This window comes from Mobula birostris, chromosome 3, assembly GCF_030028105.1.
Source record: "Mobula birostris isolate sMobBir1 chromosome 3, sMobBir1.hap1, whole genome shotgun sequence".
NCBI classification, from domain to species: Eukaryota; Metazoa; Chordata; class Chondrichthyes; order Myliobatiformes; family Myliobatidae; genus Mobula; species Mobula birostris.
Window position 1 is genome coordinate 2,326,101 of NC_092372.1, and position 23,823 is coordinate 2,349,923.

Genomic DNA, 23,823 nt, shown 5'->3' on the forward strand with positions numbered 1-23,823 from the left:
ACCCAGAGACGGACGGGACACGGGGCCAGGCGCTGAATGAGGCCTTGGATACTTGGAGGCACCGGATAAAATAGACCGTGGTCACCATGGTTTCCTCCAGGGCAAATCTGTTGGAATTCTTTGAAGAAACAACAAGCAGAGTAGTTAAAGGAGAATAAGTGGATATTGTATACTTGGATTTACAGAAGCCTTTGACAAGGTGCCACATGAGCCAGCTTAACAAAACATTACAGGTCAGAATCCAGCAGTGGCTGATAGGCAGGAGGCAAACAGTGTGATTTGGATGATGGAATTGATGGCTTTGCGGCAAGTTTGCAGACCATACGAAGATAGGTAGGGGGGCAGGTAGTGTTGAAGAAGAGAGGCTGCAGAAGGACTGGAGGATGTAATGTTGAGGCTTTATAAGGCATGGGTGAGGCCTCACTTGGAGCATTGTGAGCAGTTTTGTGCCCCTTATCTTAAAAAGAATGTGCTGATATTGGAGAGGGTCCAGAGGAGGTTCAAGAAAATGATTCCAGAATTGAAAGACTTATGATATGAGTTGTGTTTGACCATAAAACTACAAGAGATAGACAGCAGAATAAGGTATAGGAGCAGAATTACGCCATTTGGCCCATCACATCTGTTCTGCCGTTTCATCATGGCTGATCCAATTTTTCTTTCAGCTCCAGTCTCTTGCCTTTTCCCTGTATCCCTTCATGCTCTGACCAGTTAAGAATCTATGAACCTCTGCCTTAAATATACATAAAGACTTGGCCTACATAGCAGCTTTTGTGGCAAAGAATTCCACTGATTCACCACCTTTGGTTAAAGAAATTTCTCCTTATCTCCTTTCTAAAAGGACGCCCCTCTATTCTGTGGCTGTGTCCTCTGATCTTAACATTCTCCTACCACAGGAAACATACTCTCCACATCCACTCAATCAAGGCCTTTCACCATTCGACAGGTTTCAAATAGGTCACCCCTCACTCTTCTGAATTCTAGTGAATACAGGCCCAGAGCTATTAAATGCTCTTCATATGACAAGCTGTTCAAACCTGGAATAATTTTTGTGAACCTCCTTTGAACCCTCTCCGGCTTCAGCACATCCTTTCTAAGATACGGAGTCAAAACTTGCTCACAATACTCCAAGTGAGGCCTCACCAGTGCTTCATAAAGTCTGGACATTGCATCCTTGCTTTTATATTCTAGTCCTCTTGAAATGAATGCACACATTGCAGTTGCTTTCTTCATCACAGACTCAACTTGCAAACTAACTAGGGAACCCTGCACAAGGACTCCCAAGTCCCTTTGCAACTAAGTGTTTTGTATTTTCTCTCCGTTTAGAAAATAATCAACCCTTTCCGTAAGGCCAGTGATGCTGTGGGGGTGGAACTGGACTCTCTCACGGTGGTGTCTGAAAAGAGGATGCTGTCTAAGTTGCATGCCATTTTGGACAATGTCTCCCATCCACTACATAATGTACTGGGTGGGCACAGGAGTACATTCAGCCAGAGACTCATTCCACCGAGATGCAGCACAGAGCGTCATAGGAAGTCATTCCTGCCTGTGGCCATCAAACTTTACAACTCCTCCCTTGGAGGGTCAGACACCCTGAGCCAATAGGCTGGTCCTGGACTTATTTCATAATTTACTGGCATAATTTACATATTACTATTTAACTATTATGGTTCTATTACTATTTATTATTTATGGTGCAACTGTAACGAAAACCAATTTCCCCCGGGATCAATAAAGTATGACTATGACTATGAATTTCATTTCTTCTACCAAAGTGCATGACCATATACTTCCCAACACTGTATTCCATCTGACATTTCCTTATCCATTCTCCTAATCTAAGTCATTCTGTAGCCGTCTACTTCCTCAAAACTACCTGCCCCTCCACCTATCTTCATATCCTCTGCAAACTTTGCAACAAAGCCATCAATTCCATCATCCACATCAGTAACAATTGGTTCCAACATACACCCCCGTGGAACACCACCAGTCACCAGCAGCCAACCAGAAAAGGCTCCCTTCATTCCCATTCTTTGCCTCCTGCGAATCAGCCACTGTTTTATCCATGCTAGAATCTTTCCTGTAATACCATGGGGTTCATAAGACCCTGAAAACATAAGACACAGGAGCAGAATTAGGCCATTCAGCCTATCGAGTCCACTCCACCCAGCCATTCCATCACGGCTGATCCCGGATCCCACTCAACCCCATACACCTGGCTTTTCACCATATCTTTTGATGCTGTGACTGATCAGGATATGATCAACTTCCGCCTTCAATATGCCCATGGACTTGGCTCCATCACAGTCTGTGGCAGAGCATTCACAAATATACTACTCTCTGGCTAAAAAATACCCTCCTTATCTCTACTAAAGGGTTGCCCCTCAACTTTGAGACTGTGCCCTCTAGTTCTGAATACCCCCACCATAGGAAACATCCTCTCCTCATTCACTATATCTAGTCCTTTCAACATTCGGTAGGTTTCAATGAGATTCCCCCAGCATTCTTCTGAATTCCAATGAGTACAGGCTCAAAGCTGCCAAACGCCCCTCATATGTTAACCTCTTCATTCCCGGAATTATCCTTGTGAACCTCCTCTGGACTCTCACTGAAGACAACACAATCTTTCTGAGATATGGGGCTCAAAACTGTTGACAAGTGTAGCCTGACTAGTGTCTTATAAAGCCTCAATATTATCTCCTTGCTTTTATATTCTATTCCCCTTGAAATAAATGCCAACATTGCATTTGCCTTCTTTACCACAGACTCAACCTGTAAATTAACCTTCTGGGAGTCTTGCATGAGGACTTCTAAGTCCCTCTGCACCTCAGATATTTGAACTTTCTCCCAATTTAGATAATAATCTGCGCTATTGTTCCTTTTACCAAAATGTATTATCAGATATTTTCCAACACCTGTATTCCATCGGCCACTTTTTTGCCCCATCTACCAATTTGTCAAAGTCCTGCTGCAATCGCATTGCTTCCTCAGCACTACCTACCCCTCTTGCCTATCTTCGCATCATCCACAAACTTTGCCACAAAGCCATCAATTATCCAAATCTTTGCTCCTTTTATTCCCACTCACTGCCTTCTGCCAGTCAGCCATTCTGTTATCCATGCACAGCATCTTTCCTGTCACACCATACGAATTTATCTTGTTAAGCAGCCTCATATGCAGCATCTTATCAAACACCTTCTGAAAATCCAGTAAGTGACATCCACAGTCTTTCCTTTGTCCACCCTGCTTGTTATTTCCTCGAAAGACTCTTAAATTTGTCAGGCAAGATTTCCCTTTACAGAAACCCTACTGACTTCGACTTATTTTATCATTAGTCTCCAGGTACTTTGAAGGCTCATCCTTAATAATAGACTTCAATACTTTCCCAACTACTGAAGTTAGGCTAACTGGCCTATAATTTCATTCCTTTTGCCTTCCTCCCTTCTTAAAGAGTGGTGTGACATTTGCAATCTTCCAGTCCTCCAGGACCATGCCAAAATCAAGTGATTCTTGAAAGATCATGACCAATGCATCTGCTATCTCTTCAGTAACCTCTCTCAGGACTCTGGGATGTAGTCCATCTGGTCCAGGTAACTTACCCACCTTAAGATCTTTCAGTTTGCCTAGCACTTTTTCCTTTGTACTAGCAATGGCACTCACTCCTGCTCCTGAGACTCGCGGACCTCTGGCACACTGCTAGTGTCTTCCACAGTGAAGACTGATGAAAAGTACCCATTAAGTTCACTTGCTATTTCTTTGTCTCCCATTACTACCTCACCAGCATAATCTTCCAGTGGTCCATTATCAATTCTCACCTCCCTTTTACTCTTTATATAACTGAAAAAATCTTTTGGTAACCTGCCTTATATTATTGGCTAGTATGCCCTCAGATTTAATCTTTTTCCTTCTTATAGCTTTTTTAGTTGCCTTTTGTTGAATTTTAAAAGCTTCCCAATCATCCAACTTCCCACTCACTTTTGCTACCTTATATGCTCTTTCCTTGGCTTTTATGCAGTCCTGAACTTCCCTTGTCAGTCATAGTTGCCTACTCCTGCCATATGAGAACTTCTTCCTCAGTGGGACAAATCTATCCTGTGCCTTGTGAATTATTCCCAGAAACTTCAGCCATTTAGCCCTGCCGTCATCCCTGCCAGTATCCTCCTCCAATCCACCTGGGCAAGCTCCTCTCTCATGCCTCTGTAATTCTCTTTACTCCATTGCGATACTGATGTGTGCTTTATGCGTCTCCCTCTCAAATTGCATTTGAATTCAATCATATTATGATCACTGCCTCCTAAGGGTTCCTATACGTTAAGCTTCCTGATAAGATTTGGGTTATTACACGACACCCAATCTAAGATAGCCTTTCTCCGAGTAGGTTCAAGCACAAGCTGCTCTAAAAAGCCATCTTGTAGACATTCAACAAATTCTCTCTCTTGCAATCCAACACCAACCTAATTTTCCCAATGCCTTTGTATATTGAAGTTCCCCCATTACAATTGTGGCATTACCCTTATTGCATTCCTTTTCCAGCTCCCTTTGCAATCTCAACCCCACATCTTGGCTACTATTTGAGACCAATGATTCCCATAATGGTTTTTTACCCTTGAAACTTCATAACTCCACCCAAAGATTCACTGTTGTCTGACCCTATGTCACCTTTCTCTAAAGATCTCTAACCGACAGAGCCACACCACCGCCTATGCCCTCCTGCTTGTCCTTTCGATACTTTCGTAGTTTGGTAAGCACCCTCATGTGTGGCACTGTGTCAAAGGCCTTCTGAAAATCCAAGTACACAACATTAACCAGTTCTCCTTTGATAGCTCTGGACCCGTACTTGCTGGAATTCAGAAGAATGTAGGGGAACTCGTTGAAACTTATCAGGTGTGGAAAGCTTGAGAGTGGACGTGGAGAGGATTTTTTCTTTGGTGCGAGAATCTAGCACCGGAGGACACAGCCTCAGAGGGGCATCCGTTTGGAACGGAGATGAGGAGGAATTTCTTTAACCAGAGAGTGGTGAATCTGTGGAATTCATTGCCACAGACCGCTGTGGAGGCCAAGTCATTGGGTTTATTTAAGGCAGAGACTGATAGATTCTTGTTTAGTCAGGGCATGAAGGGTTAATGGGAGAAGGCAGGAGATTGGGTCCGAGAGGAAAGACGATAAGCCATGATGAAATGGCAGAGCAGACTCAATGGGACAAATGACCTAATTCTGCTCCTGTATCTTATGCCTTCCTTACTACCCAATTGATCTGTACTTCCATTTTCAGGAGAAGGAAGGGTAAAAATTAGCCTTATTGGTTGGTAGAGCAGATATAAAGGGCCAAAGAGACTACATTTGTTCCGCTTACGTTTCAGGATGAAACTCATCTACACAGAGTGAGATAGGGGTCCTTCACTCGCTGCTGAAAAGGGTGAGAAGCCGAATTCCCATCATACTAGCAAAGTATTTGAAGAATCCTGACATGTTGGGCTGCAGGCTTCATGTACAACATCTCTTTCAATTTCTTACCTTCACCGTCTCAGTTCTCCCATCCACCTCACTCCCTTGTGCCCTCTCCCCTCTAACTCGCCTCACCTTGAGTTACTGGAATTGGATTAAGCTAAAACAACAGGTGGGGCATTGATATGCATTTGTAGCTCAGTTCTCCAAATAAGATGTATGTAGGAATCTGCAAACAGTAAGCAAGAGTCACATTCAGTCCTTTATTAAAGCTGTTTTAACACCACAATGTGTTTACATTGATTGTTTCAAGTCTCTGCATGTGTAGAATTTTCTTTTACACATTTAATCGTAATCACCATCCCCCTTTTCCACCCTTTTTCTTTTTCTGTTGCTGCTTTTTCTTGGAAGCTGCCGAGGGTTTCTGTTGTCGAGGGGGCACAATGTTGCTGGATGATGTAACCATTGATACTGTCCCAGGTCTTGGGGATGTGGGCGGGCTATTCACCGTCTTGCTTGCATCCCTGAATTAGAAGAGCAGAATGGTCACTGACACAGATATAAAGTCATTTTTAAACATATTCCATCAGTTTGTAGATATGTGACAACACATTTAAAATAACTGGGGATCCTGACAGTAACCCAAGTATGGTTTTTCAGACTGCAATTCATTTACTTATGAGTTACTTTCAGTAGAGGGTTTGCTGGCTGCAGGGTTACTGTAATTGGAGGGTTGCACACATAGGTATCTGAGCATCGCTGTCTATTCCATCCCCAGCAGGGACCAGTGCTTTTGGATTCAGCTTGAGATCAGAACCATAAAACACAGGAGCAGAATTAGGCCATTTGACCCATCGAGTCTGCTCCACTATTTCATCATGGCTGGTCCATTATTCCTCTCAGTCCTCCCTGCTTGCCTTGACCAATCAATAAGCTATCAACCTCTGCCTTAAATATACCCAAAGACTTGGCCTCCACAGCTGCCTGTGACAACCAATTCCACAGATTCACCACTCTCTGACTAAAGAAATTCCTCCTCATCTCTGTTCTAAAAAGACGGCCCTAAATTCTGAATGTGTGTCCTCTCGTCTTAGACTTTCCCACCATAGGAAAGATCCTCTCCACATCCATTCTCTCAAGACATTTCACCATTTGATAGCTTTCAATTAGGTCACCCCTCATTCTTATGAACTCTAGTGATTACTGAGCAATCAAATGTTCTTCATATGACAAGCTGTACAATCCTGGAATCATTTTCGTGAACCTTCTTTGAACCCTCTCCAGTGTCAGCACATCCCTTCTAGGATAAGTGACCCAAAACTCCTCGTAATACTCCAGTGAGGCCTCACCAGTGCTTTATGAAGTCTCCATATTACACCCTTGCTTTTCAATTCTAGTTCTCTTGAAGTGAATGCTAACATCACATTTCCCTTCCTCACCAAAGATTCAACCTGCAAATGAACCTTAAGGGAATGGTGCACAAGGACTCCCAAGTCCCTTGTGCTTCAGATTGTTAAATTTTCTCTCCATTTAGAAAATAGTGTAACACCCTGGGAAAGGTGTCACTGCTAAAGTAAGGATCTTTCTGTAGAAGCAGTGTTAGAGATAACCGGTGCTTTGCAACGTGAGCTGAGTCTTTTTGTTCGGCATGAGGTGAAGAGAGAAAAAGCTGGAGAGAACCGGTCCTAAGATACGGCCCGGTGGGGAGATCGCGAATCGATGGAGTTGAACAGCGAGATCCACTGAGGATCAGTGAATTGAGCTCCAACTGGTGCATATTTGACTGTTTAATTATAATGGGCCCTTTTTCTTTTTCTTTACTAACCCTTTGGTTAAGATTCACAAAAATAATTCCTTTAATCATATACAGTGTGCTGTCTGTTGTTCCTTGGTACTGAGTTGTAACAGGGCTGCGAACTACACAACATCCACACAAACCGGGGTTTGGGGTGGGAGAGCTGTGTCACCCTTCCCTCCCCCTCCCTTCCCCTATCCCAGTTTCACTTTGCCCCCTCCCCCAGCTGCCTATCACCTCCCTCATGGTTCCGCCTCCTTCTTCTACCCATTGTGTTTTCCCCTATTCCTTCTTCACCTTTCCTGCCTATCACCTTCCTGCCTCCCCTCCCCCACCCCTTTATCTTTCCTCTTACTGGTTTTTCACATGGTATCTACCAGCCTTCTCCTTCCCACCCTCCCCTCCTTCTTTATAGGGCCTCTGCCCCTTCCCTCTTCAGTCCTGACAAAGGGTTCTGGCCCGAAACGTTGACCGATCTTTTCCACAGATGCTGCCCGACCTGCTGAGTTCCTCCAGCGTGTTGTGAGTGAGTGTTGCATTCAGTTTCGATTGTTATCCTTTCCTCTTCCAATTGCATCAGCTCGTCATCTATCAGTTCTTGGTCATGGGATGCCAAAACCTCTTCAACGTCATCTTCATCAACTTCCGCAAGCCAAACTCAGTTTGTCCTTACTTCGTTCCCAACGATCAAAACGCTTAATTATGTCTAGTTTTACACTAAGTGTAACACCCTTACAAGCTCTTTCAGGCTTTTCCGAAACTTTAGAACTCATCTTACTAACAGCTGCTCACAGGCACGTGTTTAAGCAATGCCGGCTAGAATGCTGTTCTGAATCCGGGGGCGCGCGCTGCCTTTTTCTCCCGCGCTGATTTTTTTCGTAACAGTGAAAACACCTTCTGTTAGCAAAAACAGGGAACTAATGTAGATCTTTCGTAACAGTGAGGTTTCGTAAAGCGAATGTTCGAAAAGCGGGGGACACCTGTAATATCAAATTATAAAGGTAACGTAATAATAATAATTATAACTCAAGTCTCTGGGGCGGCGGGGGGGGGGGGGGTCTTCTCTGCCCGTCTGGGTAACCTCTCTCAATAAACTTGTTTGTTTTAATACAGATTTCCATATAGAAGTCATGAAAGTTGACCTCTGAGCATAGGGAGTTTCCGTGGTCTGCTTCACAGGTCACTTGCCACCAGCAAAAGAAGTGGCTGGTGATCTGCTGTCTCTGCTAGTTATTCAAAAGTCGGGGCAATCCACTGACTCATAGGAAGATCAGTACTTTATCAGTAATCTTTCACCATTTGATTTCACAGTTGATCGAAACCCTGTTGTTCATTCCATTGTATTTAAGCTGCTGCTACAGTACAGTTTTGCTGATATTAAAGATTACCTGCAGTGCTGTCTGTCTGGCTCAAGAGGGAGGATTCCTTCAGATGCACATTCAGCACAAGTGTGAAAATACAATAGAAACCTTACAGTTTGTTGCCAGAATTCGCTTCTGTTTTGATGCTGTTTCCCAACTTCTTTGTGCAAAACAAGCCACATTGGCTGAGGATTTAAAATATGTACGTGCACAAGAAACTTTACTGCAAAGGACTGAGTGTATGATTCTCAATGGAGGAAATGATTGGTTCAAGATTTACCTTGTGTAAAAGCTGTTCTGTTTGAATGGAATTGATTTTGTCCTCTGTTAGACTTACCTTCTCCCCCAGCAACCTGGTTTTCATTTACTTCACCACCCTCGGTAATTTCTCCCTAAGGCTGGTTGCTATATTGTGGGTGGTGACCATAGCGACGACGAACAAAGTAAGTCATAGTCATACTTTATTGATCCCGGGGGAAATTGGTTTTGGTTACAGTTGCTGCATAATAATAAATAGTAATAGTAATAGAACCATAAATAGTTAAATAGTAATATGTAAATTATGCCAGTAAATTATGAAATAAGTCCAGGACCAGCCTATTGGCTCAGGGTGTCTGAGTTGTAAAGTTTGATGGCCATAGGCAGGAATGACTTCCTATGACGCTCTGTGCTGCATCTCGGTGGAATGAGTCTCTGGCTGAATGTACTCCTGTGCCCAACCAGTACATTATGTAGTGGATGGGAGACACTGACCAAGATGGCATGCAACTTAGACAGCATCCTCTTTTCAGACACCACCGTGAGAGAGTCCAGTTCCATCCCCACAACATCACTGGCCTTACGAATGAGTTTGTTGATTCTGTTGGTGTCTGCCACCCTCAGTCTGCTGCCCCAGCACACAACAGCAAACATGATAGCACTGGCCACACAGACTCATAGAACATCCTCAGCATCGTCCAGCAGATGTTAAAGGACCTCAGTCTCCTCAGGAAATAGAGACGGTTCTGACCCTTCTTGTTGACAGCCTCAGTGTTCTTTGACCAGTCCAGTTTATTGTCAATTCGTATCCCCAGGTATTTGTAATCCTCCACCATGTCCACACTGACCCCCTGGATGGAAACAGGGGTCACCGGTACCTTAGCTCTCCTCAGATCTACCACCAGCTCCTTAGTCTTTTTCACATTAAGCTGCAGATAATTCTGCTCACACCATGTGACAAAGTTACCTACCGTAGCCCTGTACTCAGCCTCATCTCTCTTGCTGATGCATCCAACTATGGCAGAGTCATCAGAAAACTTCTGAAGATGACAAGACTCTGTGCAGTAGTTGAAGTCTGAGGTGTAAATGATGAAGAGAAAGGGAGACAAGACAGTCCTCTGTGGAGCCCCAGTGCTGCTGATCACTCTGTCGGACACACACTGTTGCAAGCACATGTACTGTGATCGGCCAGTCAGGTAATCAAGAATCCATGATACCAGGGAAGCATCCACCTGCTTCGCTGTCAGCTTCTCTCCCAGCACAGCAGGGCGGATGGTGTTGAACGCACTGGAGAAGTCAAAAAACATGACCCTCACAGTACTTGCTGGCTTGTCCAGGTGGGCGTAGACACAGTTCAGCAGGTAGACGATGGCATCCTCGACTCCTAGTCGGGGCTGGTAGGCGAACTGGAGGGGATCTAAGTGTGGCCTGACCATAGGCCGGAGCAGCTCCAGAACAAGTCTCTCCAGAGTCTTCATGATGTGGGAGGTCAATGCCACCGGTCTGTAGTCATTGAGGCTGCTGTAACGCTGTCTTCTGTAAGGAGGGCGATGTTGCTGATTTTGGTAACCTCGGTTTTCTCCATCTGTTGCTGTCTCTGCTCCATCTCCTTTCTCTCCATCTTCAATGTTCTGTTGTTAATTACGTGGTGGACCTCAACAGCGGGGGTTGTAACGACGATAACGATTTCTGTGCGCGGCATATTGGCTTCCTTGGATTGGAAGTCCTCTGGACCAGCTACGTTTTCTGTTTCTGCATCCTTTTCGCCTTCCACTACGTCGAACTCCACGGTTTCACCGTCTCCAACACTGTGGAGGTATTTCTGTGGGTTATTCTTTTTTATAGCGGTCTGACGTACAAACACATCTTCCCTTGTATCATTCTTGTTGATGAATCCATATCCATTTCGTACGTTGAACCACTTTACTGTTCCAAGAACCTTTGTTGTGATGACTGTCTTCTCCCCAGGGATTTGGGTTCGTCTGGCTGTTGTTGTTGCTGCTGTTTGGATTGCTGCTCTGTCCCAGCCTCGCTCCTGGTGTTGACAGGCTGAGTGAGGTGGTTGCGGCTCGGGCTGGTCTGAGGTGGGGGCTCCTGCGCTCTCTCCGCTTCTTTCTTCCCTCTAATATAATTCCTTTCCACTTTTTCTGTCTCCAGTTGCAGAAAAGGCTCTGCATTTCGAATTCCTTCCTTGTATTGTTGATCTTTTGAGAGATGTCAATTTCTCCTGGTACATCTGCTCTTTTATATCCAGGTAGTCTTCATCATCCTGCTTATTGGCAATATCTGTCTCCCTTGCATCCTCTGTACCTTCATCCGAGTCGCAGCCACGGATACTGCATTCGTCCTCATCGTCGACGCTGTCTAGCTCCTCCTTGTCGTTGTAATAGTCGACAATGGGTGAGAGGAGAGCTGCGGACATCTTCCTTGCCGAGCTGCTCTCCTTTGCTGACACATCTAGTGCCTTGATGATGTGTCAACTGGATTTTCCTGAGCAGGGGACTCTCTTGGGGGCGCTAGATGGAGTAGGTCTCATTTTGGCTCTGCTCCGTTCATTTTTCAATCTCTGTACCACCCTTTTATTATTTATATTAAAGTGTTTATAACACTTTCATATACATAGAAACATACATAGAAAATAGGTGCAGGAGTAGGCCATTCGGCCCTTCGAGCCTGCACCGCCATTTGGCCCTTCGAGCCTGCACCGCCATTTATTATGATCATGGCTGATCATCCAACTCAGAACCCCGCCCCAGCCTTCCCTCCATACCCCCTGACCCCCGTAGCCACAAGGGCCATATCTAACTCCCTCTTAAATATAGCCAATGAACTGGTCTCAACTGTTTCCTGTGGCAGAGAATTCCACAGATTCACCACTCTCTGTGTGAAGAAGTTTTTCCTAATCTCGGTCCTAAAAGGCTTCCCCTCTATCCTCAAACTGTGGCCCCTCGTTCTGGACTTCCCCAACATCGGGAACAATCTTCCTGCATCTAGCCTGTCCAATCCCTTTAGGATCTTATACGTTTCAATCAGATCCCCCCTCAATCTTCTAAATTCCAACGAGTACAAGCCCAGTTCATCCAGTCTTTCTTCATATGAAAGTCCTGCCATCCCAGGAATCAATCTGGTGAACCTTCTCTGTACTCCCTCTATGGCAAGGATGTCTTTCCTCAGATTAGGGGACCAAAACTGCACACAATACTCCAGGTGTGGTCTCACCAAGGCCTTGTACAACTGCAGTAGTACCTCCCTGCTCCTGTACTCAAATCCTCTCGCTATAAATGCCAGCATACCATTCGCCTTTTTCACCGCCTGCTGTACCTGCATGCCCACTTTCAATGACTGGTGTATAATGACACCCAGGTCTCATTGCACCTCCCCTTTTCCTAATCGGCCACCATTCAGATAATAATCTGTTTTCCTATTTTTGCCACCAAAGTGGATAACTTCACATTTATCCACATTAAATTGCATCTGCCATGAATTTGCCCACTCACCCAACCTATCCAAGTCACCCTGCATCCTCTTAGCATCCTCCTCACAGCCAACACTGCCGCCCAGCTTCGTGTCATCCGCAAACTTGGAGATGCTGCATTTAATTCCCTCATCCAAGTCATTAATATATATTGTAAACAACTGAGGTCCCAGCACTGAGCCTTGCGGTACCCCACTAGTCACCGCCTGCCATTCTGAAAAGGTCCCGTTTATTCCCACTCTTTGCTTCCTGTCTGCTAACCAACTCTCCACCCACACCAATACCTTACCCCCAATACCGTGTGCTTTAAGTTTGCACACTAATCTCCTGTGTGGGACCTTGTCAAAAGCCTTCTGAAAATCCAAATATACCACATCCACTGGTTCTCCCCTATCCACTCTACTAGTTACATCCTCAAAAAATTCTATGAGATTTTTCAGACATGATTTTCCTTTCACAAATCCATGCTGACTTTGTCCGATCATTTCACCGCTTTCCAAATGTGCTGTTATCACATCCTTGATAACTGACTCCAGCAGTTTCCCCACCACCGACGTTAGGCTAACCGGTCTATAATTCCCCGGTTTCTCCCTCCCTCCTTTTTTAAAAAGTGGAGTTACATTAGCCACCCTCCAATCCTCAGGAACTAGTCCAGAATCTAACGAGTTTTGAAAAATTATCACTAATGCATCCACTATTTCTTGGGCTACTTCCTTAAGCACCCTGGGATGCAGACCATCTGGCCCTGGGGATTTATCTGCCTTCAATCCCTTCAATTTACCTAACACCACTTCCCTACTAACATGTATTTCGCTCAGTTCCTCCATCTCACTGGACCCTCTGTCCCCTACTTGAATTTTGATTTTTAATCAATGGAATTGACTACCAGAGGAAGCTAGTAATGGAAATGGAAAGAAAGAAGCTGCTTTTGAACAGCCAAAACAGCCAATCTCAGCTTACTTTGGAGGCTATCTCAAAGCTCCTGGATGATAAGTTCGATAAAAGATTTGCTACTTTGGAAGTATTGTTAAAGGAGATCGAAGGTAGATTGGCAGCACTTAAGCAGGAGAGCGTAAAGCAACAGTGACAAATTTCCAAACTTGTTGAAGCTGGGAGACTTGGAACAGTATAAAGTCAAGACTATTGACTTAGAGAGTCGTAGTCGGAGACAGAATTTGCGAGTAATAGGACTCAGTGAAGATGTCGAGAGCGGTGACCTTACTAAATTCTTTTCTCAATTTTTAATGGAGGTGTTCGGCTCTGATGTTTTTTCTTCTCCCCCTATACTCGATCACGCCCACCGGTCTTTAAGAGTTAAACCCCTAAAGAGTTAAAACCCCGACCTGCGATACTCTGATTTCACTATGTGCATACAAAGGAGCATTTAATTCGAATTGCTCATCGGAAAGGGGTTATTGTACATGGAGATCTCAAATTTCGTCTGGTTCAAGACTACAGTCCTGAGATATTGCAACAAAGATCGCTTTTTAAAACAGTGTTGACTGAGTTATATCAAAGAAATTTTCACCAGCTCTGCTATTTCCAGCTCACCTAAGGGTTGTTCTGCCTGATAAATCGTGTAAATGGTTTAAATCTGTGGACGAAGTATATTAATTTCTTGAGGATCAAAGTTCGAGCTCTGATGTCTAATAAATTTACTGTTTTTTTATGTCTGTATTCACTTGTTTATAAGTTAATAACCTATTCATAGATTTGGACTTTTAAAGTTTGAAGAATTTTGCCCTTGGTTTTATAATGCTCGTACTTTGTTTTAGAGTATGGATATTTATCATGCTTTTATGTTAAAGTTCCTTTTTTTCTCTCTCCCTTTATTATTTTATTATTTTCAATTGTTTGTTTTTGAAAATAATTAAGAATCTGATTTGGTGACTGATTTTTCTTTCTTGAAATATTGATAAGATTGTATCCTGTTTCACTTTCCAAGATCTTGCCTTTCAAACTGTTTTGTAAAAGGCTGCTGTTTTTTAAACATTTCTTTGGGGTTTCTTATGGCATTCTCTTCTCAATGTTTTGACTGCGGGTGATATTTTGAATTCCTTTTCATCAGAGACTTGCCTTCAAGAGAGATGCGGGTAGGGAAGTGTCTAGTTGGTTATCTGGCTGTCTACTGGCCAGTTTTCGGGTCTTTGTGAGTGGGGGGTGGGACTATTTTTAGTTTGATTTTTTCTATCTGAGCTGATCTGAAACTACAAATATGTCTGAAGTGTCGTAACTTCCGGTTACACTTTTAACCTTTTTCCCTCTTCCTGATTCATGAGTTTCCTATGCAGTAAGGTTAACCCTTTACACACCATATGGTTTATTCAAGTATAATGGATAATATTTTTAATTTTGTTTCATGGAATATGAATGGTTTGAATCATCTCATTAAACAGAAGAAGATTTTTAAAGTTTTGCATTTACTAAACTGAATAAACAAATGATTAATCCAATAATTAAACATACAATACGAATATGGTTTCAATTTCGTACATTTTTTGGATTGAATAAATTTACCTTATCAAGTCTTATTATATCCAATTTTTTCTTCCAAACATCCAGAACTGATCAAGCTTTTCTTTTATGGAAAACGAAGGGAATAATATGTTTTTGTGATTTATTCATGGATAATTGTCTCATGTCCTTTGAACAGTTGTCTAATAAATATAATTTAACTAGATCACATTTTTTCAGATACTTACAGATTAGAAACTTCTTGAAGGTTATTTTACCTACTTTTCCGATATTACATCAAACTGAAATTACAGAAAACTTTTTAGGTTTAAACCCCTTTAAGGCATCCGTTAGTCTTGCGAGACCATGGATCTGCGCCTGGAAAGTCTTCACTCTCCAGGTCACAGGCCTGGGCAAGGTTGTATGGAAGACCAGCAGTTGCCCATGCTGCAAGTCTCCCCTCTCCACAACACCAATGTTGTCCAAGGGAAGGGCATTAGGACCCACACAGCTTGGCACCGGTGTCGTCGCAGAGCAATGTGTGATTAAGTGCCTTGCTCCAGGACACAACACGCTGCCTCGGCTGGGGCTCGAACTCACGACCTTCAGGTCGCTAGTCCAATGCCTTAACCACTTGGCCACACTTAAACCCCTATCAGAAGAGTATAATAGCAATTGTTTATGATTTAATTATGAAAATACATTTAAGTATGTCTGATAAAATTAAGAATGAATAGGAAAGAGAATTTCAGGTATCTTTACCCACAGAGAAATGGGAGAAAATTCTCCAACTAGTCAACACATCTTCAATGTGTGCTAGACACGCTTTGATACAATTTAAGGTGGTTCATAGCGCTCATATGTCTAAGGATAAGTTAGCTCGTTTTTACTGCCATATAAATCCTGTCTGTGATAGATGAAATTCTGAGGTAGCTTCCTTGACACATATGTTCTGGTCTTGCCCTCTTTTGGAAAAATATTGGAAAGACATTTTTAATATTATTTCAGTAGTTTTGCATATTGATTTACAACCTCATCCTATTACTGCAATTTTTGGATTACTAATGATAGACTTTAGTCATTTATCCCTTTCAGCTTGTCGTTTGATTGCATTTGTTACATTAATAGCCAGAAGATCCATTTTATTTAAATGGAAAGATTCCAATCCCCCAACTACATTTCAATGGTTTTCTCAAACTATAACATGTTTAAATTTGGAAAAAATTAGGAGTGGTACCATTGATCCTTCAGATAAATTTGAAGAAACCTGGAGGCCATTTATTCGACATTTTCATATGATGCAAGCTGACCTTTTCCGAATCCTTTTTAATAACTTTTTGTTTGTGTACAGAGGAGCGGAGTTAATGACAAATAATGATCTTAACTGATGAAATATAAGCAGCCCAGTCTTTGTTTTGTTTTGTCTTGTTTTTTTTTAAGTGTAGCTTCTCCTTCTCTCCAATTTCAGGGTGAAATCGATGATATTATGATCACTTGCCCCGATGGGTTCTTTGCCTTTAAACTCTCTAATTAATTCTGATTCATTACACAACACCCAATCCAGAATAGCTGATCCTCTAGTGGGCTCAGACATGAGCTGCTCTAAAAAGCCAACTTGTATGCACTCTAGAAATTCGCCCTGAATCCTGCACCAATCTGATTTTCCCCATCTACCTACATATCGAATCCTCCACTACTATCGTAAAAATTGCCCTTTTGGTATGCATTTTCTATGTCTGCTCGTAATTTGTAGACCACATCCTTACTGCTGTTATAGTTATACTCTGTGTATAACTCACTTTAGGATCTTTTTACATTTGCAATTCCTTAGCTCTACCCACAATGATTCCACACCTTCTGACCCTATGTCAGTTCTTTCTAATGATTTACAAAGCTAAGCCACCTCCTCTGCCTAACTGCCTGTCCTTTCAGAATCAGAATCAGGTTTATTATCACTGGCATGTGATGGGAAATTTGTTAACTTAACAGCAGCAATTCATGCAATACATAATCTAGCAGAGAGAGAAAAAATAGTAATAAATAAATAAAAACATAATAATAAACAAGTAAATTGATTACATATATTGAATAGATTATTTTAAGATGTGCAAAATCAGAAATACTGTATATTAAAAAAAGTGAGGTAGTGTCCAAGAGTTCAATGTCCATTTAGGAATCAGATGGTAGAGGGGAAGAAGCTGTTCCTGAATTGCTGAGTGTGTGCCTTCAGGCTTCTGTACCTCCTCCCTGATGGTAACAGTGAGAAAAGGGCATGCCCTGGGTGCTGGAGGTCTTTAATAATGGACACTCCCTAAAGAAGTCCTGGGTACTTTGTAGTCTAGTGCCCAAGATGGAGCAGACTAGGTTTACAACCTTCTGCAGCTTCTTTCGGTCCTGTGCAGTAGCCCCTCCGTACCAGACAGTGATGCAGCCTGTCAGAATGCTCTCCACCGTACAAATACAGGTTTCCCCCGCTATCCGAAGGTAGAGCGTTCCTATGAAATAGTTGGTAAGCCGGAATGTCGTAAAGTGAATAAGCAATTACCATTTATTAATATGGGAAAAAATTTTGAGCGTTCCCAGACCCAAAAAATAACCTACAAAATCATGCCAAATAACATAAAACCTAAAATAATAGTAACATATAATAAAAGCAAGAACTTTTAAATACACAGCCTATATAAAGTAGAAATACTTTTCTGCAGCACTGTCTAGCGCAGCGAAAATCTCACGACAGCACTCTCGGCGGAAGTGCTCTCGGCAGAAACACTCTCTCCAGTAACCTTTAAGCTATGAAGCTGCCAAATCATACCAAATAACATGTAAAAATACACAGCCTATATAAAGTAGAAGTAATGTATTTACAGTGTAGGTTCACTTACCAGAATCGGGAAGACCCTAATAAATTGCAGCTCCGTCACAGTTAAACACTTGTTTATACGAATAACCACCTTCTGCAATTATTTTCTTCAGTTCTGCTGGGAACTTTTCGGCAGCTTCAGTATCAGCCAAAGCATTCTCTCCGGTAAACGTTAAACTATGCAGCTGCCCTCGCCTCAGAAACCGATCAAACCACCCATGACTACCTTTAAATCCCACTTTTGCAACACTTTCATCACCATCGTCCAGTGCTTTCTGTTTCAGCTTATTAAAAAGACTGACTGATTTCTCCTTAAGTATAAGAAAACTTAACGGAACACCACGCTTTGTACACCCATCAATCCACTCAAGCAACAGACTCTCCATTTTATCCACTATTGGATGCTGACCAAGAGAGACCAATTTGCTACGAGCAGAACCAACAGTAACATCGACAGCTTTCAAAATTCTTTCTCTCTACAAACAAATAGTGCGAATGAAGGATGCAGGCAAGTTCAACGCGTGGACAATATCCTTACTTCGTTCACCACGATCAAAACGCTTAATTATGTCTAATTTTACGCTAAGTATAACACCCTTACGAGCTCTTTTAGGCTTTTCCGATACCTTAGAACTCATCTTGCTAAACGGATTCACAAAATAAATCGAGATAAAGCACATGTTTAAGCAATGGCGGCTAGAATGCAGTTCCGGGGAGGAGCTTGGCTGTTCGGACATGTGCTGCCTTTTTTCATAACAGTGAAAACACCTTCTTTTAGCGAAAACAGGTAACTAATGTAGGTCTTTCGTAACAGCTAGGTGTCGTAAATCGAACGTTCGAAAAACGGGGACCACCTGTATAGAAGTTTTTGAGCGTATTTGTTGACATGCCAAATCGCTTCAAACTCCGAATAAAGTATACTCACTGCCTTGCCTTCTTTATAACCACATTAATATGTTGAGACCAGGTTAGATCCTCAGAGATCTTGACACCCAGGAACTTGAAGCTGCAACTCTCTCTATTTCTGATCCCTCTATGAGGATTGGTATGTGTTCCTTCGTCTTACCGTTCCTTAAGTCCACAATCAGCTCTTTCATCTTACTCACTCCTGTTCACCCTCTCGTCACCACCTGAGATTCTACTAACAATGGTTGTATCCTCAGCAAATTTGTTGCAAATTTCGATACAATCTGTATCCAAGGTTGTTCAGCTCTCAGGTATAATCTTCTTTCAGCCATGATTCAGCGATGCCTACAACATCATACATGCCAGTCTGTAACTGTGCCATCTTTATCTATCTTAGTCTGTATACTGTGCACATTCAAATGTAGCACCTTCAGTCCTGAATTTTAAGCACTATCAGTCAAGTTCCCATCACCCTGCCAAATTAGTTTAACCCTCCCAAACAACTCTACAAACCTGCCCGCAAGGATATTGGACTCCCTTGGGTTTAGGTGCAATCCCTCATTACTCAATCAGCAGGTGAAACTTTCCACAAAACTAAATTACCAATTGACACTGACAGCAGTTACAGCCTCGATAAACACAGAATTCTTAAAGATAAAAATATCTGTGTTCCCAAGTTTGTTGAAACTGATGAGTCTTTCAGTTATGATCTGGTACCAACATAAGAACTATAACTGATTTCAGTACTGCTTTTGATCTTGGAGTACAGGAGGATGCCATTCCACCCGACAAGTGATTGAATCAGATTCCATACTCTGCCAAATATCCACTTGTATTATTCAGCACAGGGACCTCGAAAGACCATCACACACAGCAGATACTCACAGTTCACTAGCTCCAGATGACGTTGCACCTTGAGTTCCTTTCCCAATGGGCTCCTTCTTCTTGCCCTTCTTTCTCCCACGATAATAGGAGCGTTCCCGCATGGGAAGCCATCGTTCTGGATCTGCAGGTACTTTCGGATCATAATTCTTGGGTAGTTTACCTGCATGTTAAAAAGTCGGACAATTACACACATTGGACTAACTTAAGTTCATTCGTTTAGCTAAATTAGATCAAGAATGTCTGAATTTGCTGTTTTTTTCTAAAATTTGGCCTCATTATGAAAAGGTATTCTCATTCCCAAGTTGTTTTTACATCTCTGAAATCTCTGAAGTAGAAACAACTTCATGTTTCTATCAACATTGAAGGTCATTCCACTTGGCCATCAGAACAATCTCATAGATACAAGTTCTACCCCCATTTCATTTTCATGTAACCTCTCTCTTCTGCTCATCAACTCTATTCCAATTCTCTACGCAGCACAGCTTTGGCACGTTAGAGAAAATCAGAGCACCTACTGAACCATAGGGTGAATGTGTATACATCATACAGACATTACTGTTCACTCTTCTATGCCCTATGGGAAGTACAGAAATGATCATGTGTCCAACCTGTAATTCTGAATTGACCAGATTTTCATCATCATCATCATCATCATCAGGTGCCGTGCCCAGCTTGAGCTTTGACTGCCATGGCCCACACACTCCTGTTTCGGGTCAAGTGGATCAATTCATTGGTATTCATTTCCAGTTCTCTGGCTGCTGTCTCCATCATCATTTGTCTTTGTCTTTGGTGACCAAAACTGAACACAATACTCAAGATTTGGCCCCATCAATGCCTTATACAACCTCATCATAAGCTCTTATACTCAATACTTTGATTAATAAAGGGCAATGTACCAAAAGCTCTCTTTACAACCCTATCTATCTGTGACGCCACTTTTAGGGAATTTTGTATCTGTATTCCCAGATCCCTCTGTTCCACTGTACTCCTCAGTGCCTTACCATTTACCCTGTATGTTCTACGATGGTTTGTCCTTCCAAAGTGCAATACCTTACACTTGTCTGTATTAAACTCCACCTGCCATTTTTCAGCCCATTTTTCCAGCTAATCCACGTCCCTCCGCAGGCTTTGAAAACTTTCCTCACTGTCCACTACACCTCCAATCTTTGTATCATCAGCAAATTTGCTGATCCAATTTACCACATTATCATACAGATCATTGATATAGATGACAAATAACAATGGACCCACCACTAGTCACAGGCTTCCACTCTGAGAAGCAATTCTCTACTACCACTCTCTGGTTTCTTCCATCGAGCCAATGTCTAATCCAATTTACCACCTCTCCATGTATACCTAGCGACTGAATTTTCCTAACTAACCTCCCATGCGGGACCTTGTCAAAGGCCTTACTGAAGTCCATGTAGACAATATCCAATGCCTTCCCTTCATCCACTTTCCTGGTAACCTCCTCGAAAAACTCCAATAGATTGGTCAAACATGACCTACCACGCACAAAGCCATGTTGACTGTCCCTAATAAGTCCCTGTCTCTCCAAATGCTTGTAGATTCTGTCTCTTAGTACTCCCTCCAATAACTTACCCACTACTGACGTCAAACTTACCAGCCTATAATTTCCCGGATTATTTTTCGATCCTTTTTTAAACAACGGAACAACATGAGCCATTCTCCAATCCTCCGTCACCTCACCTGTAGACAGCGACATTTTAAATATTTCTGCCAGGGCCCCTGCAATTTCAACACTAGTCTCCTTCAAGGTCCGAGGGAATACCCTGTCAAGTCCTGGGGATGTGATGCTGAGGCTTTATAAGACACTGGTGAGGCCTCACCTTGAGTATTGTCAACAGTTTTGGGCTCCTCATCAAAGAAAAGATATGCTGGCACCGGAGAGTGTTCAGAGTAGGTTCAGAAGGATGATTCTGGGAATGAAAGGGTTATCGTATGAAGAACATTTGATGGCTCTGGGTCAGTACTCCCTGGAGCTTAGAAGGATGAGGAGGGATCTCATTGAAACTTTTCGAATGCTGAAAGGCCTAGACAGAGCAGATGTAGGAAGGATGTTTCCCACGGTGGGGGAGTCTAGGATAAGAGGGCACATCCTCAGGATAGAATGGAGTCCACTTAAAACGGAGATGCAGAAAAACTTCTTTAGCCAGAGGGTGGTGAATTTGTGGAATTTATTACCACAGGCAGCTGTGGAGAACTGGTTATTAGGCAGAGCTTGATCAGTTGTTGATTGGACACAGCATCAAAGGTTATGGGGAGAAGGCTGTGGAGTAGGGCTGTAGGGGGGGGGAAAAAGGATCAGCCATGATTGATTGGCAGAACAGGCTCAATGTGCTGAATGGTCTTTTTCTGCTCCTATGTCTTATGGTCCAAAACATTGCCCCACAGCCATTCACAGTAATGTTCAAGGTTCAATTTAAACTAGTTTAGGGTGTCGAGCGAAGTAACATAATAAATGAACAGCAGAATCTATCACAAATTAACCATATGCTACTTGAAATTGATGCTGGTAAACAGAAATAAGAAATGTAAAGGAAAAAACCTCTCTTTTTCTTCTTCTTTTTCTTTGTATCACCCTGTCTGTAAAACAAAGAAAAGAAAATGTCAGAAGGAAAAATTCTATCAAAGCAGAAAAAAATAACCTGAATGTTATAAAAATTGCAGCCATTAAGTTTTCAGATATAGTGCAGAATAAATTTGCTCCATTTCCCTCGCAGCTGTTAAATTAATCCAAGTCATGGAAATGTAAATACAAACAACTACTCATCACTGATCACAGACCATTTCATACAAAAGTTCAGTAAAAACCAGTCTTGAAATTATGAGGGGTATACAGGGTAAACGCAAGAAGCTTTTTCCCACTGAGATTCCACTGAGTGGAACTGCAACTAGAGGTAATGGGGTGCAGGGTAAAAGGTGAAAAGTTTAAGGGAAACATGACGGTCATGAGAATGTGGAACAAGAGGTGAATGCAAGCTTAATTTCAATGTTTAACTGAAGTTTGGATACGTACATAGATGGTAGGTCTATGGAGAGTATTGGTAGTAGGCAGTTAAATAAATCAGCACAGACTAGGCAGGCTGAACACCCTGTCTTTGTGCTGTACTTCTCCAGTAACATCATCTGATGGGTATTTGAAGACAGAGGGAGTGCTTGAATACAATTAAACATTATTGCCCAGTAATTTTAAGTGACATTTAACCACGACAATATTTGATGTCAAGTATAGTCAGTGTCGTCTAAAGGCCTGGTAAAGTGGAAGCCAACATGCATTAAAGGGTAGCCATGTGGTATCCACTCTGAGGGAAATGTTAGAACATAGAAAATCTGCAGCATATTACAGGCCCTTCAGCCCACAATGTTGTGCCATGTCGCCCATTCTAAAAATTGCCAAGAATTTCCCAAAAGCATAGCCCTCTACTTTTCTAAGCTCTTATCTTAGAGTCTCCTTAAAAGACCCTATTGTATCCGCCTCTACCACACATTCGACACACCCACCACTCTCTGTGTGAAAAACTTACTTCTGGAAGTAGGTATACTCTCTGTACCTACTTCCAAGCACCTTAAAACTATGCCCTCTCGTGATAGCCATTTCAGCCCTGGGAAAAAGCCTCTGACTATCCACACGATCAATGCCTCTCATCATCTTATACACCTCTATCAGGTCACCTCTCACCCTCCGTCGCTCCAAGGAGAAAAGGCCGAGTTCACTCAACCTATTCTCATAAGGCATGCTCCCCAATCCAGGCAACACCCTTGTAAATCTCCTCTGCACCCTTTCTGTGGTTTCCACATTCTTCCTGTAGTGAGGCGACCAGAACTGAGCACAATATTCGAAGTAGCGTCTGACCAGGGTCCTATATAGCTGCAACATTACCTCACGGCTCCAAAACTCAATCCCATGATTGATGAAGGCCAATACACCGTATGCCTTCTTAACCACAGAGTCAACCTGCGCAGCAGCTTTGAGTGTCCTATGCACTTGGACCCCAAGATCCCTCTGATCCTCCACACTGCCAAGAGTCTTACCATCAATACTATATTCTGCCATCATATTTGACCAAACAAAATGAACCACTTCACACTTATCTGGGTTGAACTCCATCTGCCACTTCTCAGCCCAGTTTTGCATCTTATCATGTCCCGCTGTAACCTCTGACAGCCCTCCATACTATCCACAACACCCCCAACCTTTGTGTCATCAGCAAACTTACTAACCCATCCCTCCACTTCCTCATCCAGGTCATTTACAAAAATCACTAAGAGTAAGGGTCCCAGAACAGATCCCTGAGGCACATCACTGGTCACCAACCTCCATGCAGAATATGACCTGTCTACAACCACCCTTTACCTTCTG

General features: G+C 42.7%; 1 protein-coding gene and 1 pseudogene across 3 annotated transcripts in view; both read right to left on the reverse strand.

Annotated features, from left to right (window-relative positions):
- Positions 1-5,694: 5,694 nt before the first annotated feature.
- The window catches only part of srp72 (signal recognition particle 72), a 134,462-nt gene continuing 116,333 nt past the window's right edge, over positions 5,695-23,823 (reverse strand). For 2 of the 3 annotated variants that reach the window (XM_072252140.1, XM_072252142.1), the window contains exons 17-19: positions 22,009-22,046; positions 19,440-19,599; positions 5,695-5,969 (exon numbers count right to left, since the gene is read on the reverse strand). In XM_072252140.1, the coding sequence (XP_072108241.1) occupies positions 5,801-5,969; positions 19,440-19,599; positions 22,009-22,046 (367 nt within the window). In that variant the 3' untranslated portion in view covers positions 5,695-5,800. Of the gene's footprint in view, positions 5,970-19,439; positions 19,600-21,063; positions 21,380-22,008; positions 22,047-23,823 lie in introns of those variants that run through there. The other variant, XR_011885306.1, reaches the window with a different exon arrangement.
- On the reverse strand, positions 7,662-11,281 carry LOC140195744 (uncharacterized; annotated as a pseudogene).